Here is a 19,352-nt window from a genome sequence, read left to right as displayed (position 1 = left end):
TAAAAATAATAAATTGTTTTCTTGCTGATACCAATATTATTGACGTAAGTATATATAGTGTGAAAATGCTTGTCAATTGATAAAAATGAATAAATAAGATATTCATATATTTACCTGTAATTAGACACCATTCAAACAAAGCTTTTCTGATAAACAATAATTTCCTCCCAATTTTTTGAATAATTTATCTTTTAATATATTCCATGAATATCTTGGCAATAATAGATGAGATGAAACAGCTCATGACTGACATTTTAATACTCTATCACTAATATACCACCAACGAATGCACAAATCAATTTTGTTATAATATTATCAATGTCTACTGTACCTCGGAACACAGGTCCTTACAGATGAAAGAAAAGAAACTGTCTGCTGAGAATCGAGTGCCCTATGTACCCTTCCGAACAATAAATAATTTACTCAAATTACAAGCTCCGTATCGACTAAGCTCATAAATGTTTCATCTGTGGTGTACAAAAGATATTTTCATACAGGTTCGCTATACTTAGAGTATAAACCATTCGTCAAAGAAGTTCTCAAAAAATAGACAATGAAAAAGCAGCTCTGATTAGTGGTATTAATATTACAAATTGCTTTTGATGAAAGAAGGATACAGCATTATGATTCGCAATCCGCTTTGTAATATTGTTGTAAGAGGGACATTGATAGGGTGTACCCAGAAGAAAAAAGAAGAAACGAACCCTCTAACAGGCACGCGATCAGATTCGCCTGGAGGGAGAACATGAGTAAGGTACCGAGAAAGTCGATTGACTATTACATATTGCCGAACAAGATCTTGTGCAGTGTGCTCGGATCTTCACTTGCGGAGGAGAAATATACGACTAGTGGAAAAATATTTGCATATTTTCGTCTCATAGTGGCGATTGCGGCAGCCGGCAGTATTTTTGTGCCTCAAATCATGCTTGTTGCGGTGAACTGGGGTGATCTGAAAGTTCTAACAGGTAATCGAAAACTACATGGTATTAATTTAACCCTTTCGACATTGGTAAGACATATATATCCCAAATTATTTATATTGCATTTTATGTATTTAACACACCTATTTTAGATTTTTATATAAGAAAAATATATGACCACCCTTGTTTTTGTATTCGACTGGTAAGAAAGGAAAGTGGACTTGAATTAATCTAGCTTTCAAATATAGTTATTTTATACAATACAATTATGATGCTTTTTTTGTTATCAAATCAGAAGTCGGATGCGTGATAACATCACTTGGACAGTATATATTCAAGCTGATTTACGTGGCGGCCAGAAGAGACAGAGTGGAAAAACTGTATAAGGAACTAAGAAGTCTTTGGGACTCAACCGATGATCCTGAGGAAATGAAGTCTTACGAACAGTTTGCTTACTGGGGAAGAATATGTACATTAGTGTACTACACGATTGGCACATGTATTACGATCATCTTCACCACTGCAGCAGCCGTTGATTACTTTACAATAGACTACACAGACAATAGCAATGATAAAGGCCGGCATTTACCGTATGAAGTCTGGTAAAATCTGATTTTAATATTAAAATCTCATTTTTATTTTTAGTCCCATTTTCCGATCATAAAGTGCACCTATTTTTATATAATTTTTTCTACTTTTCCCTGTAACCCTTTCCGTTTTTTCTTTCTTAAATTTTTAACCATTCATATATTTTCAAAAGGGGTGTCAGCTGCCATTTGGCACCACCCCTATTTGCACAATTGTTCTTCATTTCCCTTATTAGATGCAAATTATTATAAAAATATAGAAGTTTTCAGTTTGTAATAGGTACTTGATATCAATTTAGGTATGGAACAGATGTCACCGAATCTCCTAAATTCGAGATCGCCTTTGTTTGCCAATTTGTGGCGGCAACGATGATCTGTACCGGACTTTGGGGTATTGAGACCACATGTATGACCACGCTTCTCCACGTATCAGGTCAATTTAAATTAATTAACACATGGATCAGTAGCATCGGAATCGAAAGCGATTCTGAGCCGACAGATCATTGCCGTAATTATCTGTCGAACGTAGAAGCAAACTTGGTCAAATGTATTCGTCATCACCAGCGAGTAATAAAGTATGCATCTTTTATCATTTTTCATGCAAATTCTGTTTTAATTTTTTGATTAATATTATTACTTTCATACAGTTTAGCGGATGAGCTTAATAATCTATTAACACCCATTATTTTTATGCAAATCTTCACAAGTGGTATTGAGATTTGTTTAAGTGGATTCGCAGTGATTGTTAATGACACGAGAGCTGAATTCTTCAAGTCTGCATTTTATTTAACTACTATGATGACACAGTTGTTGCTCTGGTGTTATCCTGGTGAAATACTGATTCAGGAAAGTCAAGAAATAGGGGATATTGCTTATTTGAATGTACCGTGGTACAAATTACCACCGATTTATCGGAGACAGCTTCTCCTTATAATATTAAGGTCACAGAAGTGTTGCAGTATCTCAGCATTAACCTTTGAAAGACTGTCTTTTCAGACTATAACAAACGTTAGTAATTGATTTTTAATTTTTATTATGCTAATTGCTTATTTTATCAGAGAACTGATTCTATTAACACGTTCACCGACACCACGAATTTAATTCGTTGTCAGTCAAATATTATATAAGGTTGATAACTAAATTCGGGAATTTCCGTTAGACTTTATTAAATTAATAAACTTATTCGTTAATTTAAAAATTAAGAAATTAATACCATTCTGAATACTACTAAAATGACACTACAATTTGAAATAATAAACTGACAGAATTATAATAAAAAATTAATTTAAATGTTTTTTATACTCCATATTATCGTGTACTGTAGTAGATAGAGCAACTTCTACGGTGACGGTCAATGTGTTGAAGTTATAATAATTGGACATTTAAATAAAAGTTCATTAAATTCTAAAATAGGAATTTGGTTTCAGGTATTCAATACAGCAGCCTCTTATTTTGCTCTATTACGACAAATGCAAGCACCATGAATGTCAAAGTAATGATAATGGCAATCGACATGTGCAATTTTGTAGGATTTGTACGCGATGCTTAAAATAATTAATTGTTGCAAATGAAAAAAGTTCAATCGACCGTTTCCTTATTGCTAAATTTATTAAATTTAGAATAGATATACTAACATTTCTTCCATGGGAGATGGTCGTAAACATGAGTAACAACGTGATGCTTGGATTTAATCAGCAATAATTCGGTGCTAGATATTTCAGCCGCGTCTAAAGTAATCCTCAATTACAAAATTCAGTTTGTAGATCAACTTCATACGATGAAATCCCCAAAAGTCATCACGATGATTAGCAATCGCCTGTTAGACACAAAAAGAAATTTAGATTAGCTGTTAATCTTCTAAAGGCGGACCATGGAGAGAGGTCCAATTGTATTTCAAATTATTTTCATTTTCAAAACTTTACACTGTTCCCTTAATAATTATTCTTCGAATACATGAAACCCTTCCGTTAAAAATTTTAGATTAATATTTTTGTATATAGTTTGTTAGCTTGGGTCACGATTGCCCCAGGCTCTCTTGTTCAATCATCAATGCACCATCACAGAAAACACAAATTAACTTTGCACCTATCACAGTATTTGCCACATCAAAGCACCAGCGAACACTGTTCTTGACGAAAAAAACAAAAGACCCAGTCTCCTTTTTTCCCTTCGTGATGCTAAGTATACGTATAATCCAGCCGGATTATCAGCTGCCTGTTTTTCTATACTCATAAAAGTTGCAACCCAGTAGGGGAAAGGATGTTCTCCTACTACTTCACTATACTTATAGCATAAATCATTCCTGATACCATGTATCAAAAAATAAACGGAAATGTTGCAACTGAGTGATGACATTAATATTGCAAGTTGCTTGTGGTGAAAGGAATACATGACTTCCTGTCCACTGTGTAATATTGTTATAAAGAATTCTCAGTTAGGGGACATTGTTGTTGAAACACAAGAAAAAAACGAATTCCCTGACACGCGATTAAGTTCATGTGGAGGGAGAACATGAGAAAACCGGTAAAGAACTCGATCGATTATTACATACTACCGAATAAGATTTTGTGCAGTATGTACGGAATGTGGCCCTCCATTGAAGAATCATCAACATGGAGAACAGTACTCGTATGTTTTCACTTGGTATTCTCTCTAATTATAGTCTGCTTCATTTACGTACCTGAAATTATAATAGTAGCGAGAAACTGGAATGATCTGAAGGCCATGACAGGTAATTTATAAAAATATTGTAATATTAATTCATAGTTTAGTTGGGGCAATGCGAGTGTTTAAAACGATATGCATTGGAGAGGTATTCGTGTGTGGGCTAATGGTGGGGTTGTGTTTAGAATTTCTCTAGAATTTCTTTAGAACCTTCCTAGGTTCCTCTTAGGTTCTCTCTAAATCTATCTGAAGGTTTTCTTTCCTTAGGTTTTCTTTAGATCATCCCTATATCCCTATGGATCCCTCAGGAATTCTCTACATTCTTTTTTAAATTGTCCTGTATTCTCTTTAAGATCTTCCTAGGTTCCTCTTAGGTTCTTTCTAAGTTTATCTCAAGATTCTCTTTAGGCTTTCCCTAGCTTTTGCTTTCATTTATTCTTTTCGAAATTTTTTCTAAGTTCTTGGTCTCTCCCAATATTGAAAAAAAATAGTAGGGCACCCTTCCCATTGCACTTATCCCTAACCAAATATACATCGCTTCGAATACAAAATAATTGTCGTAATAAACGTGATTTTGAATATTTGTGTGACTAGCCCTAAATTAGTAAATTTCTATTATGTTAAATTAATTAGTATCTCTCGTATCTCTCGTCTTTTCATATTAAAATATAGTTATGTAGATTTTTTCTACTCGAATTAGGAGCAGGGTGCATCGTATTGTCCCTTACACAATTAGTATTCAAAACGTTTTATCTAATCGCAAAGAAAGAAAAAGCGCATACAGTGTATAATGAATTAAGAAGTCTCTGGGCCACGACTGACGATCCTCTAGAAAGGCAATCTTACGAAATGTTCGCTTACTGGGCAAGGACTTGTACCATAGTTTTCTTCGTGTCCTCCATATCCACTGCGACCATGTTCATGATCTCAGGGACGTTTGATTACATTAAAGACATGTACACCAACAATGGTACTGAGAGCACCCGACATTTACCGTATGATGTCTGGTAAAATTTATTCTTTTAAACTGAAATCTGTATTTCTTCTTTTTTTTTTTTTTTTTAGTAATTACATTAGTAGTGTTAAAAAACGTAAACGAATAATTAATAAAAGTATCATCTGAAATTTAATCTTTATCGACTGAATGTTTCGAGGTATCAGAGATTAAAATGAAATGGAATTAAAATTAATATAGGAACGGAATAGACTCCATAAGATCACCTGACTTCGAGATCATCTTCGCTGGTCAAATGGCAGCATCATTCACATGCTGTTTCGCAATTTGCGGCTTGGATTGCACGTGTATGACCGCAATTTTACATTTATCCGGTCAATTTCGATTAATAAGCACATGGTTCATTAATATAGGGATCAAAATGAATTGCAGGCAGTTGGATTATTCGCATAATAGCCCGTCGAATTTAGCAACGGAACTGATCAAATGCATCCGTCATCATCAACGATTGATAAAGTAAGCATCATCCATCATTTTATAATAAAATTCTTGCAGCACTTTAACAATATTATTATTTCTCTGCAGCGTGGTTAATGAGGTTAATGATTTATTAACCCCCATCATTTTCGTACAGCTCCTCACGAGTGGGGTGGAGATTTGTCTAAGTGGATTCGTAGTTATCAGTAATGATGCAGGGAATGATCTAATCAAGTTCATCTCCTATTTATTATCGATGTCGATACAGCTTCTACTGTTCTGCTGGCCTGGTGAAATTTTAATTCAAGAAAGTCAGGAAATTGGATGCGCTTTATATTTGAATGTGCCTTGGTACAAATTACCACCGATTTGTAGAAGACAACTTTCTTTAGTAATTCTTAGGTCGCAAAAGTATTGCACTATTTCAGCATTAACTTTTCAAGCGATGTCTATTCATACTTTAACAGCAGTGAGTAATTAATTTTCTTCTCAAATTATTAAATTATAGAATTAATTATAAATTTTATTATTATTTAACCCTTGAACAACGGAGAGTGACTCTTAAAGGCACACTGTAAAATTTATAAAATGAAAATAATATAAAATATAGGATTAAATTAAAATTGTGGCTCTCTTCATCGTTCGCCATCGTAGGGCTCACCCTGTGGTCCGTCGTCCGAGGGTTAATTATAGTAGACCTTGATAACTTTTATCTCGTTAACTTGCCACAGAGGCCTACTGCCCACCACATCTACTTTAATTAATGCAATTCAGTATTACTTTTGCCCCTGAGCTTTTTCGCTAGCTATCTGTCAGAGGCATTTATTATGTTTCCGTTTCCTAGAAATTCCTCCTTCTGTAAGAGGTTTACTATAATTTTAGTTATTAATCATTGAGTTAATTTGTTTTTATGTTTGAATAAAAATAAAATAGTCCTCAAAATAAGAATTTTGTTCCAGGTGCTCAACACAGCTGCCTCTTACTTTGCTTTGTTACGACAGATACAAGAACAGTCAACTTAACAGTAATGATATCCGCGATCTATGATTTCACTGCTGTTAAGCCAGTGTTAGAATAATCAAATATAATTCGTGTGAATAGTGATTTGTAGCTAATAAAACAAGTAGAATTTAATTTCTTCTACATTGATTTCTTACAATTATCGCGTAATTATGTGTCCATGTGCAATCGTATTTTATAAAATCAAAACAAAATTTAGTAGAAAGAAGAGTGGCATTATGGCCCTTCTGCTGACAAGTAACTTATTGTTGTGGTTCATTTGTCTTTTGATTCCAGAAAAGTCAGCGAAACCTCTCTGAATTTCGAATGTATCGAGGAATTTCGTTAAGGAGAAAATATGCCACACACTTGATTTTCTCCCACTAAGTAGCATGTTATTTATTCGTATTTAACTGTACTTAATTATAAGGGACTTCGTATACTGCACAATTTGCAATTTTAAGTAATTTTTATATTATAAGAAAAACATCTCACTATAAAATTAACTTAAATTATTTTTTTTACTCTCGCATTCCGTCTCTTATAGTCTTTTATTATCCTCACTGTTCACTGTATTTTATTCACTTTCATATGAAAACACTGGTTAACTTTGTTCACGGCAAAATGAGGAGAAAACATCGAGTCTCCTATATACCCTTCGCAACAATAAATCATTTATACACAGTACTAGGTCCGCGTAGACCAAACTTATAAAACTTGCAACCCTGTTTTGCAAAAGATACTCTTATGGCACTTCATTAAACTTACAGTATAAACTATTCGTGGAAGCATAAATCAAAAAAGAAAGGATGCAAAAGCTTTACATTCCCCTATGTAATTCACTGTCCACTCTGCAATATTTTTATAATGAATTCCCGGAGGACATTGTTATGCTACACGCGAAAAAAACAAACCCTTCGACAGACACGCGATCAGGTACGCGTGGAGGGAGAACATGAGAAAACTATCAAGGAACTCGATTGATTATTACATACTGCCGAACAAGATCTTGTGCAGTATGATTGGAATCTGGCCTCCCGATGAAAAACGCACGATCTCCAGCAAATTATTCACATACTTCCGGTTCGTATTCTCTATAATGGCTACCTGTAGCGTTTTCGTGCCCGGACTTTTGGTAATTGCGGTGAACTGGGGTGATCTGAAAATTCTGACAGGTAACTGGATGAAATCAATTTAATAATTTGCATGTTCGAATTGTAATCAGTGATTGACAGTATGAATTTAATTTACTGTAGCTTTATTCGGGCCCCAGCATCTAGTTTGTTTAGGCATTTAATTGTTTTGGAAATATTCTGTTATGCTTTCTTTATCTCTTACCTCTGTGTCAAGTTAGCTTTATGGTTGGGGTTTTCAAGAAATTTCTTCCCCTATATTCCCGAGTGCGACAAGTTATCAAGATTAAATTAATTCCTAATGCAATATAAAATAAAATTTAGTGTAAAACTGAGAAATATTTTCTGCACTAAATTAACGCGTTGCTTGCCATGGGATTCACATTACAAATTTAATTTAATGAAATATTTAAAAAAAAAACTTACTGTGGTAATCAACGAGTTGGACCTCGATGTATTTTGATAACGATTGGGCCTGTCTTCTGATACTACGAACTTTTTCTTATTTGATTAGGAGTCGGGTGTGTTTCAACGACCCTTGCACAATGTTTATTCAAAATATTTTATCTAGTAGCAAGACGAAAGAAATCATGTAGATTGTATAAAGAATTAAGAAGTCTCTGGGACTCCACTGACGATCCTAAAGAAAGGAAATCTTACGAAGGACTCGCTTACTGGGCACGAATTTGCTCAATCGTCTTCTATTCGTCTGGGACTATGACTGTGATTATTTTCACAGTTTCAGCAGTTTTTGATTATATTAGCAACGAGCATCTCGGCAATGGTGTTAGCGGTCGACATTTACCATTTGAAGTCTGGTAAAACTTCAAACATTATTACCAATTATTTCATATTTCATTTAAATACAATAAGTGTCAATTTATGGAATCTGATCTAAATAATAGGTACGGAATGGATGTCACGAAATCGCCTAGGTTTGAAATCGCCTTTGTTTGTCAATTCCTAGCAGCTTTGCTTTGCGCCGTCGCAATTTGCGCCGTAGATACCTCGTGTCTGACCACGATTCTACACGTATCTGGACAATTCAGATTAATCAGCACGTGGATCAGTAATATTGGAATCGAAATAAAATGTCATTCTACTAATTATATATCCGATCGTCCGGGGAATTTGGTAACGGATCTAATCAGGTGTATTCGTCATCATCAACGATTAATAAAGTAAGCGATAAAATTCTATTTCTAACATTTAAATTATACTTGGAACATTTAATTGTATCATTTCTTTTGTACAGTGTGGTGAATGATGTTAATGATTTATTAACGCCCATCATTTTTCTGCAACTCCTTACAAGTGGAATAGAGATTTGTTTAAGTGGATTCGCAGTTATGAGTAATGGTTCAAGTGCCGATATATATAAATTTATCTCTTACTTATCATCGATGATGATACAACTTTTACTATGGTGCTGGCCTGGTGAAATATTGGTTCAGGAAAGTCAGGAAGTAGGATATGCAGCTTATTTACATGTACCATGGTATAAATTACCACCGATTTATAGAAGACAACTTCTACTTATAATCCTCAGATCGCAAAAGTACTGCAGTATTTCGGCATTAACGTTTCAGACGTTGTCTATTCATACTTTAACGAATGTAAGTATTTTATGTAAGTGAAATGTAATCTTTTTCATCAATCAGTCGTCATTCCTTATTGTTCAAGTATAGTCATGAAATCGTGAAATGAAATGATTTGTTTCAGCATTTACGTAAAAATAAAATGGAAACTTCTTTCCAGGTATTTAATACAGCCGCTTCTTATTTTGCTTTATTACGTCAAATGCAAGAGGAAGAAGCGTCAAAGTCATGATAACTGGAATCTATAATTTCTCTCATGCTGCAAAAGTTTTTGAAGAAACAGTAAAATATAGCTGTGTAATTGTGTAAGATTTGTAGGTGATTACTTAATGTTCGGACGGCGGACCTTGAAGGAAGCTCAAATCTTAATTTAATTTTGTATTTTGAATTATTTTACAACTTATGGAACTTTTTCGTTTAAAAATTAAACATTCAATTATAGATTAATATTCTTGTATATGTCTTGTTGTTAGCTTTGGTCACGAATTCCCCGGGCTGTCTCGTTCAATCGTCAGTGCACCCATCTGACACCTCAACAAAGCACCACATCAAAGCACCAGCGAACACTGTTCTTGGCGAAAGAAACAAAAGACCATGTCTCCTTGTTTCCCTTCGTGATGCTAAGTATACGTATAACCCAGTCAGATTATTAGCTACCTGTTTTTCTAGACTCATAAAAGTTGCATCCCAGTTGGGGAAAGGATGTTCTCGTGCTACCCCACTATACTTACGTCATAAACTATTCCTGAAACCATGTATCAAGAAAAGAACGATGGAAATGTTGCAACTGAGTGATGACATTAATATTGCAAGTTGCTTGTGGTGAAAGGAATACGTGTCTTCCTGTCCTCTGTATAATTTTGTTATAAAGAATTCTCAGTTAGGGGACATTGTTACTTCAACACTGGAAAAAAACGAACCCTTTGACACGCGATCAAGCTCGTGTGGAGGGAGAACATGGAAACACTACCGAGGAACTCGATTGATTATTACATACTGCCGAACAAGATCATGTGCACTGTGATTGGCATGTGGCCTTCCGATGAAAAACACTCGATCACCAGCAAAATATTCGCATACTTCCGGTTCATATTCTCTTTACTGGCTGCCATTAGCATTTTCGTGCCGGGACTTTTGGCAATTGCAGTGAACTGGGGTGATCTGAAAATTCTGACAGGTAACTGGATGAAATCAATTGTGATGGACAATGTGAATTTAATTTACAGTTGACTCTTGATACTTTTTCGCAGTGGCCTATTAACATTCACTTATAATCTCGTGCCCCAACACGTGGTTTGTTTAGACATTGAATTGTTCTGGAAATATTCTGTTATTCTCTTCTTTATGTATTTTCTCTGTGTCAAGTTAGCTATATGGTTGGGGCATTTGTTAGGTTGCTGTTTTTCAAAATATTTCTTCCCCTATTGCTCCAAGTGCGACAAGTTATCGAGAGCCTATTGTAATCCTATGATAAGATAGCATAATTAATTTAGAAATTTAGATTAAACTAAATTCCTAATGCAATATAAAATGAAATTTATTATAATACTGAGAAATATTTTCTGCACTAAAAAAATGCGTTGTTTGCCATGGATTTTACCAGTGATCGACTTTACAAATTTAATTTAATGAAATATTAAAAAACACAATTTCCTGTGGTAATCAACGCGCGGGACTTCCATGTATCTTGATAATAGGTATAATATAATACCTATTGGGCCTTTTCTCTGATAGTGTGAATTTTATCTTATTTAATTAGGAGTCGGGTGTACTTCGATGACCCTTGCACAACTTTTATTCAAAATAATTTATCTAGTAGCAAGACGAGACAAATCATATAGATTGTATAAAGAATTAAGAAGCCTCTGGGACTCTACTGACGATCCTAAAGAAAGGCAATCTTACGAAGAATTCGCTTACTCGGCACGAATTTATTCGATCATCTTCTATTCGTCCGGGACGATGACTGTGGTTATGTTCACAACTTCAGCAGCCTGGGATTGTATTAGCAACGGACATATCGGCAATGGTGATAACGGTCGACATTTACCAATTGATCTCTGGTAAAACTTCAAACATTTTTTCTATGCATTGGCATAACTAGACAGGAGACAGAATGGGTCCGATTTCCTCAAAAATGAGAATTGCTTTTCTCAAGTTATACCAATGATTTCACATTTCATATAAATACTATAAGTGTGAATTTATGATGTGTGGATTTGAACATTAGGTATGGAACGGATGTCACGGAATCGCCTAACTTTGAAATCGCGTTTGTTTGTCAATTCCTAGCAGCTTTGGTTTGCGCCGTCGCAATTTGTGCCGTAGATACGACGTGTGTCACCATAATCCTACACGTATCTGGACAATTCAGACTAATCAGCACGTGGATCGATAATATTGGGATCGAAATAAGATGCCATTCTACTAATTATATATCTGATCGTTCTGGGAATTTGGCAACAGATTTAATCAGGTGTATTCGTCATCATCAACGATTAATAAAGTAAGCGATAAAATACTATTTCTAACATTTAAATTATACTTCAAACATTTAACTGTATCATTTCTTTTGTACAGTGTGGTGAATGATGTTAATGATTTATTAACCCCCATCATTTTTCTGCAACTCCTCACGAGTGGAATAGAGATTTGTTTAAGTGGATTCGCAGTTATGAGTAATGGTTCAAGCGCTGATTTATTTAAATTTGTCTCTTACTTATCATCGATGATGATACAACTTTTATTATGGTGCTGGCCAGGTGAAATTTTGGTGCAGGAAAGTGAGGAAATAGGATATGCAGTTTATCAGCATGTACCATGGTATAAATTATCACCGATTTATAGAAGACAGCTTCTACTTATAATCCTCAGATCGCAGAAGTACTGCAGTATTTCGGCATTAACGTTTCAGACATTGTCTATTCATACTCTAACATATGTAAGTTGTTTTTTTCTTCATTCATTCCTCATGATTTATTGTTCAAGTACATTCGTTAAATTATGAAATGAATTGATTTGTTTCAGCATTTACGTAAAAATAAAATAGGAACTTCTTTTCAGGTATTTAATACAGCCACTTCCTATTTCGCTTTATTACGTCAAATACAAGAGAAAGAAGTGTCAAATTTATGATAGTGGGAATATATGGTTTCTCCCGTGTTGTAAAAAGCTTTGGAAGAAATAATAAAATATAGCTGTATAATTGTGCAAGATTTGTAGGTGATGAGTTAACCTTCGGACGGTGGACGTTGTAGAAAGCACTAATCTTAATTTAGTTTTGTATGTAGAATTATTTTACAACATATGAAACTTTTTCGTTTAAAAATTACACATACAACTATGGATTAATAATTTTGTATATGTTTTGTTAACTTGGGTCACGATTGCCCCAGGCTCTTTTGTTCAATCATCAATGCACCATGACAGAACACACAAATTAAGTTTGCACCTATCACAGTACTTGCCATATCAAAGCACCAGCGAACACTGTTCTTGGCGAAAGAAGCAAAAGACTAAGTCTCCTTTATTCCCTTCGTGATGCTAAGTATACGTTTAATCCAGTTGGGTTACTAGCTACGTATTATTCTAGACTTATAAAAGTTGCATCCCAGTTAGGGAAAGGATTTTCCCGTGCTACCTCACTATATTTACAGCATAAACTATTCCTGAAACTATGTATCAAAAAATGAACGATGGAAATGTTGCACCTGAGTGGTGACATTAATATTGCAAGTTGCTTGTGGTGAAAGAGGTACATGACTTCCTGTCCACTGTATAATTTTGTTATAAAGAATTCTCAGTTAGGGGACATTGTTACTTCAACACTGGAAAAAACACGAACCCTCTGACACGCGATCAAGCTCGTGTGGAGGGAGAACATGGAAACACTACCGAGGAACTCGATTGATTATTACATACTGCCGAACAAGATCATGTGCACTGTGATTGGCATGTGGCCTTCCGATGAAAAACACTCGATCTCCAGCAAAATATTCGCATACTTCCGGTTCATATTCTCTTTACTGGCTGCCTTTAGCATTTTCGTGCCTGGACTTTTGGTAATTGCTGTGAACTGGGGTGATCTGAATATTCTGACAGGTAATTGGATGAAATCAATTGAGTAGTTTGCATGTTAGAATTGTAGTCAGTGACGGACAGAGTGAATTTAATTTAAAATTATTAAAATTATTCGCAGCGGCTGATTAACCTTCTCAAGGTTTATTAACCTTCTCCTATATCCCCGAGTCCGCTATATAACCTAGCCAAAGCCTATTGTAATCCTATGATATAGATAGCGTAATTATTTGAAAAATTGTGATTAAACTAAATTCCTAATGCAATATAAAATAAAATTTAATTTAACACGGAGAAATATTTTCTGCACTAAATTAACGCGTTGCTTATCATTGGATTTACCAGTGATCAAAGTTACAAATTTAATTTAATGAAATATTAAAAAACACAAAACATACTTTGATAATCAACTTCAATGTATTTTGATAGCTATTGGGCCTATCTCCTGACAGTGTGAATTTTTTCTTATTTAATTAGGGGTCGGATGTACTTCAATGACCCTTGTACAGCTGATATTCAAAATAATTTATCTAGTTGCAAGACGAGAGAAATCATGTATATTGTATAAAGAATTAAGAAGTCTCTGGGACTCCACTGACGAACCTAAAGAAAGAGAATCTTACGAAGGACTCGCTTACTGGGCACGAATTTGTTCAATCATCTTCTATTCGTCCGGGATGATGTCTGTGGTTATGTTCATGATTTCACCAGCTTGTGATTATATTAGAAACGAACATATCGGCAATGGTGTTAGAGCTCGACATTTACCAATTGATGCCTGGTAAAACTTCAAACATTTTTTTTTTGCATTGGCGTAACTAGATAGCAAATAGGGTGGGCCCGACCTCCCCGAAAAAGTGAATTACTTTTTTTAAGTTATACCACTGATTTCCTGTTTCATTTAAATACAATAAGTGTCAATTTATGAAGTCTGATTTAAATATCAGGTATGGAACGGATGTCACGGAATCGCCTGACTTTGAAATCGCCTTTGTTTGCCAATTCCTAGCAGCTTTGCTTTGCGCCGTCGCTATTTGCGCCGTAGATACCACGTGTGTCACCACAATCCTACACGTATCTGGACAATTCAGATTAATCAGCACATGGATGAGTAATATTGGGATCAAAATAAGATGCCATTCTACTAATTATGTATCCGATTGTTCGTGGAATTTGGCAACAGATCTAATCAGGTGTATTCGTCATCATCAACGATTAATAAAGTAAGCAATAAACTCCTCTTTCTATTATTTAAATTAAACTTTTAACATTTAACTGTATCATTACTTCGGTACAGTGTGGTGAATGATGTTAATGATTTATTAACCCCCATCATTTTTCTGCAACTCCTCACGAGTGGAATGGAGATTTGTTTAAGTGGATTCGCAGTTATGAGTAATGGTTCAAGCGCAGATTTATTTAAATTTATCTCTTACTTATCAACGATGATGATACAACTTTTATTATGGTGCTGGCCTGGTGCAATTTTGATTCAGGAAAGTCAGGAAATAGGATACGCAGTTTATCTGCATGTACCATGGTATGAATTACCACCGATATATAGAAGGCAGCTTCTACTTATAATCCTCAGATCGCAGAAATTCTGCAGTATTTCTGCATTAACGTTTCAAACGTTGTCTATTCATACTTTAACAAGTGTAAGTATTTTATGTAAATTATATGTAATTTTTTTCTTCAATCATTCCTTATTGTTCAAGTACTGTCATGAAATGGTAAAATGAAAGGATTTGTTACAGCATTTGCGTAAAAATAAAATGGAAACTTTTTTTCAGGTATTTAATACAGCCACCTCTTATTTCGCTTTATTGCGTCAAATGCAAGAGAATTAAGTCTCAATGTTATGATAACTGGAATCTACAGGCTGCAAAAGGTTTTTGAAGAAACAGTAAAACATACCTCTGTAATTGTGTACGATTTGTCGGTGATTACTTAACCTTCGGACGACGGACCATGAAGAAAACTCTAATTTTAATTTAATTTTGTATTTTGAAATATTTTACTACATATGGAACTTTTTCGTTTCAAAACTACACGTTCAAATATAGATTAAGATTCTGGTATATATTTTGTTAGCTTAGGTCACGATTACCCCAGGCTCTTTTGTTCAATCATCAATGCACCATGACAGAACACACAAATGAAGTTTGCACCTATCACAGTACTTGCCACATCAAAGCACCAGCGAACACTGTTCTTGGCGAAAGAAGCAAAAGACCAAGTCTCCTTATTTCCCTTCGTGATGCTAAGTATACGTATAATCCAGTCCTTTACTAGCTACGTGTTTTTCTAGACTTATAAAAGTTGCAACCCAGTTGGGCAATGGATGTTCTCATGCTACCTCACGATACTTACAGCATAAACTATTCCTGAAACCATGTATCAAAAAATGAACGTTGGAAATGTTGCAACTGAGTGGTGAGATTAATATTGTAAGTTGCTTGTGGTGGAAGGAGTACATGACTTCTTGTCCACTGTGTAATTATGTTATAAAGAATTCTCAGTTAGGGGACATTGTTACTTCAACACTGGAAAAAAACGAACCCTCTGACACGCGATGAAGTTCTTGTGGAGGGTGAACATGAGAAAACTGCCGAGGAACTCGATTGATTATTACTTACTGCCGAACAAGATCTTGTGCAGTATGATTGGCATATGGCCTCCTGATGAAAAACGCTCGATCTGCAGCAAAGTATTCGCATACTTCCTGTACACATTATCTTTAATTGCTCTCTTTAGCGTTTTCGTGCCGGGACTTTTCCTAATTGCGGTGAACTGGGGTGATCTGAAAATTCTGACAGGTAACTGGATAAAATCAGTTGAGTAATTTGCATGTTAGAGTTGTAGTCAGTGATGGACAGTGTGAATTTAATTTACAGTAGACTCTTGATAATTATTCGAAGTGGTCTATCAACATTCACACGTAATCTCGTACACCAGCATGTGGTTTTTCTAGGTATTCAATTGCTTTGGAAATACAGTAAAACCTCTATAAGTCGTCACCCACATAAGTCGTGTTCCTTTCCTCGTCATTTTAAAATTTACATTGTTTTTACTCCGCTTAAGTCGTCAAAATTTCTCGGTCCCTTTAGTGATGACTTATCGAGGTTTTACTTTATTCTGTTATACTTATCCTTATCTCTTGCCTCTGTGACAAGTTAGCTTTATGATTGGGCCGGTGAAACAGTACAGGCCGCCCACCCTGCGGAGGTGTTTTAGTGGGTAGGACGTCACTCGTCATAGGGGCGATGGTGCGTCTCACACTGCTTGGGCCTCCTTAGCCGAATAGGCGATTGGGGATCACCTAGGCGTATGTAAATGTATTTCCCCTTCGGCAAACGAAAAAATAAAAAGGAAAAAACGTTGGGGTATTTGTTAAGTTGCTGTTTTCGAGAAATTTCTTCCCCTATATTCCCGAGTGCGACAAGTTATCGAGAGCCTATTGTAATTCTACAATATTAGATAGCGTAATTATTTGAAAAATTTAAATTAAACTAAATTCGTAATACAATATAAAATAAACTTTAGTGTAACACTGAGAAGTATTTTGTGCACCTAATTAACGCGTTGCTTGCCATTGGATTCACCAGTGATCGACATTACAAATTTAATTTAATGAAATATTAAAAATCACAAAATTTTCTGTGGCAATCAACGTGTTGGACTTTGATGTATTTTGATAACTATTGGGTCTGTCTTCTGATAGTATGAATTTTTTCTTATTTAATTAGGAGTCGGCTGTGTTTCAACAACTCTTGCACAGCTTTTATTCAAAAAAATTTATCTAGTAGCAAGACGAGAGAAATCATGTGGATTGTATAAAGAATTAAGAAGTCTCTGGGAGTCCACTGACGATCCTAAAGAAAGGCAATCTTACGAAGAATTCGCTTACTGGGCACGAATTTGTTCGATCATCTTCTATTCGTCCGGGACGACGACTGTGATTATTTTCACAATTTCAGCAGCTTGTGATTACATTAGAAGCGAACATAACGACAATGGTGTTAACGGTCGACATTTACCATTTGACGTCTGGTAAATCTTCAAACATTTTTTTTGCATTGGCGTAACTAGATAGAAGACAGATCTCCTGATTTCATATTTCATATTTCATTTAAACACAATAAGTGTAAATTTGATGAAGTCTGATTTAAATATTAGGTATGGAACGGATGTCACGGAATCGCCTAACTTTGAAATCGCCTTTGTTTGTCAATTCCTAGCAGCTTTGCTTGGCACTGCCGGAATTTGCGCCATAGATACCACGTGTGTCACCACAATCCTACACATATCTGGACAATTCAGATTAATCAGCAGGTGGATTAGTAATATTGGGATCGAAATAAGATGTCATTCTATTAATTATATATCCGATCGTTCGGGGAATTTGGCAACGGATCTAATCAAGTGTATTCGTCATCATCAACGATTAATAAAGTAAGCATTAAAATACTATTTCTAACATTGAACTGTATCATTACTTTTCCAGTCTGGTGAATGATGTTAATGATTTATTAACCCCCATCATTTTTCTGCAACTCCTCACGAGTGGAATAGAAATTTGTTTAAGTGGATTCGCAGTTATGAGTAATGGTTCAAACGCCGATTTATTTAAATTTATCTCTTACTTATTATCGATGATGATACAACTTTTATTATGGTGCTGGCCTGGTGCAATTTTGGTTCAGGAAAGTCAGCAAGTAGGGGAGATAGCTTATCTGAACGTACCATGGTATAAATTGCCACTGATTAATAGAAAACAGCTTCTACTTATAATCCTCAGATCGCAGAAGTACTGCAGTATTTCGGCATTAACGTTTCAGACATTGTCTATTCATACTTTAACAAGTGTAAGTAGTTTTTTCTTCATTCATTCCTCATGATTTATTGTTCAAGTACAATCATTAAATTGTTTCAACATTTGTGTAAGAATAAAATCGATACTTCTTTTCAGGTATTTAATACAGCCACCTCTTATTTCGCTTTATTACGTCAAATGCAACAGAATGAAGTATCAATGTTATGATAACCGGTATCTATGGTTTTTGAAGCAACAGTAAAATATAGCTGTATATTTGTGTACAATTTGTAGGTTATTACTTAACCTTCGAACGGCGGACCATGAAGAAAGCTCTAATTTTAATAATTTTGTATTTTGAATTATTTTACAATATATGAAACTTTTTCGTTTAAAAATTTCACATTCAACTGTAGATTAGTTTTCTTGTATATATTACATCATTAAGTATGAAATGTACGATTTTCTTCGTGCGTCTGAAAGCTAAAGACGTACTTCCCCAATAGAGAAGAAGCAAAGAAGGATCAAAGTGGAACAATAGAGATATCAGGTGTCGAACTTGATACTTTAGGTAATCGGACATTTCATACTTAATGACCTAATATTTTGTAAGTTTGTGTGTTGATTTACTCAGCTTCGCTGTTCAAGGTTGAATAGTCGTTTGAAAGTAATTAAAAGGGTAGAATTTAATTTTTGCTGTTTTTATTGATATTCTGTTCAAAAGTTTTTTTAAAATGGAAACAAAACTAATGGCTCGTAGATAATACAACATTCTATATTTGATGTTATAAAAAATTTAAGTACTTATTTTTAATTCTTTATTTCAAAGTATTATGCATTCTGTACTTGTTTTTATACAAATATTTTTAACATTTATTATTATAAAAAATCAAATGATTAAATAATGTTCAAAATTCCTTTAAGTGTATGTAGGCTTAAGCTCAGTTGCAAAATTTCATTTCTAATTATTGAAATTTAAAGTTATATTACAGTTTGTTTCGTAGTGTCTCTATGTAACTCATTTTGAATTCGCGCGCCAGTACTCGTCCGCCATCTTATTGTTAGAACGCCCTCAGTCTCCGGCGTCAGTATGTGATTGTGGTTTGAACTGGTACCCGGATCTGAA

At 34.8% G+C, this 19,352-nt stretch overlaps 5 protein-coding genes across 5 annotated transcripts; all 5 read left to right on the top strand.

The window, feature by feature from the left end:
• The first annotated feature begins 705 nt into the window (after positions 1 to 705).
• Positions 706 to 3,052, top strand: LOC117604360 (odorant receptor Or2-like). The gene is made up of 5 exons (XM_034324322.2): positions 706 to 965; positions 1,216 to 1,522; positions 1,807 to 2,082; positions 2,155 to 2,515; positions 2,935 to 3,052. Exons 1-5 carry the CDS (start codon positions 746 to 748, stop codon positions 2,989 to 2,991), a joined length of 1,221 nt encoding a protein of 406 aa, XP_034180213.2. The 5' UTR covers positions 706 to 745; the 3' UTR covers positions 2,992 to 3,052.
• Positions 3,053 to 4,231: 1,179 nt separating this feature from the next.
• LOC117604502 (odorant receptor 10-like) lies at positions 4,232 to 6,625 on the top strand. Its single transcript, XM_034324604.2, has 5 exons — positions 4,232 to 4,238; positions 4,872 to 5,178; positions 5,367 to 5,642; positions 5,712 to 6,072; positions 6,563 to 6,625. The coding sequence occupies exons 1-5, from the start codon at positions 4,232 to 4,234 to the stop codon at positions 6,623 to 6,625; spliced, it is 1,014 nt and encodes a 337-aa protein (XP_034180495.2).
• Positions 6,626 to 7,557: 932 nt separating this feature from the next.
• LOC117604285 (uncharacterized) lies at positions 7,558 to 12,571 on the top strand. Its single transcript, XM_034324169.2, has 9 exons — positions 7,558 to 7,777; positions 8,250 to 8,553; positions 8,641 to 8,916; positions 8,991 to 9,351; positions 10,273 to 10,510; positions 11,093 to 11,396; positions 11,564 to 11,839; positions 11,914 to 12,274; positions 12,397 to 12,571. The coding sequence occupies exons 1-9, from the start codon at positions 7,558 to 7,560 to the stop codon at positions 12,466 to 12,468; spliced, it is 2,412 nt and encodes an 803-aa protein (XP_034180060.2). The 3' UTR covers positions 12,469 to 12,571.
• Positions 12,572 to 13,214: 643 nt separating this feature from the next.
• On the top strand, positions 13,215 to 15,260 carry LOC117604500 (odorant receptor 22c-like). The gene is made up of 5 exons (XM_076689164.1): positions 13,215 to 13,434; positions 13,945 to 14,191; positions 14,358 to 14,633; positions 14,708 to 15,068; positions 15,204 to 15,260. Exons 1-5 carry the CDS (start codon positions 13,215 to 13,217, stop codon positions 15,258 to 15,260), a joined length of 1,161 nt encoding a protein of 386 aa, XP_076545279.1.
• A 749-nt stretch (positions 15,261 to 16,009) lies between these two features.
• On the top strand, positions 16,010 to 18,331 carry LOC117604354 (odorant receptor 22c-like). The gene is made up of 4 exons (XM_034324314.2): positions 16,010 to 16,229; positions 17,160 to 17,463; positions 17,590 to 17,865; positions 17,918 to 18,331. Exons 1-4 carry the CDS (start codon positions 16,010 to 16,012, stop codon positions 18,309 to 18,311), a joined length of 1,194 nt encoding a protein of 397 aa, XP_034180205.2. The 3' UTR covers positions 18,312 to 18,331.
• Positions 18,332 to 19,352: the final 1,021 nt, after the last annotated feature.

Source organism: Osmia lignaria, chromosome 7, assembly GCF_051020975.1.
Source record: "Osmia lignaria lignaria isolate PbOS001 chromosome 7, iyOsmLign1, whole genome shotgun sequence".
Classification (NCBI taxonomy): Eukaryota; Metazoa; Arthropoda; class Insecta; order Hymenoptera; family Megachilidae; genus Osmia; species Osmia lignaria.
This window is presented reverse-complemented; position numbering and strand designations above follow the sequence as displayed.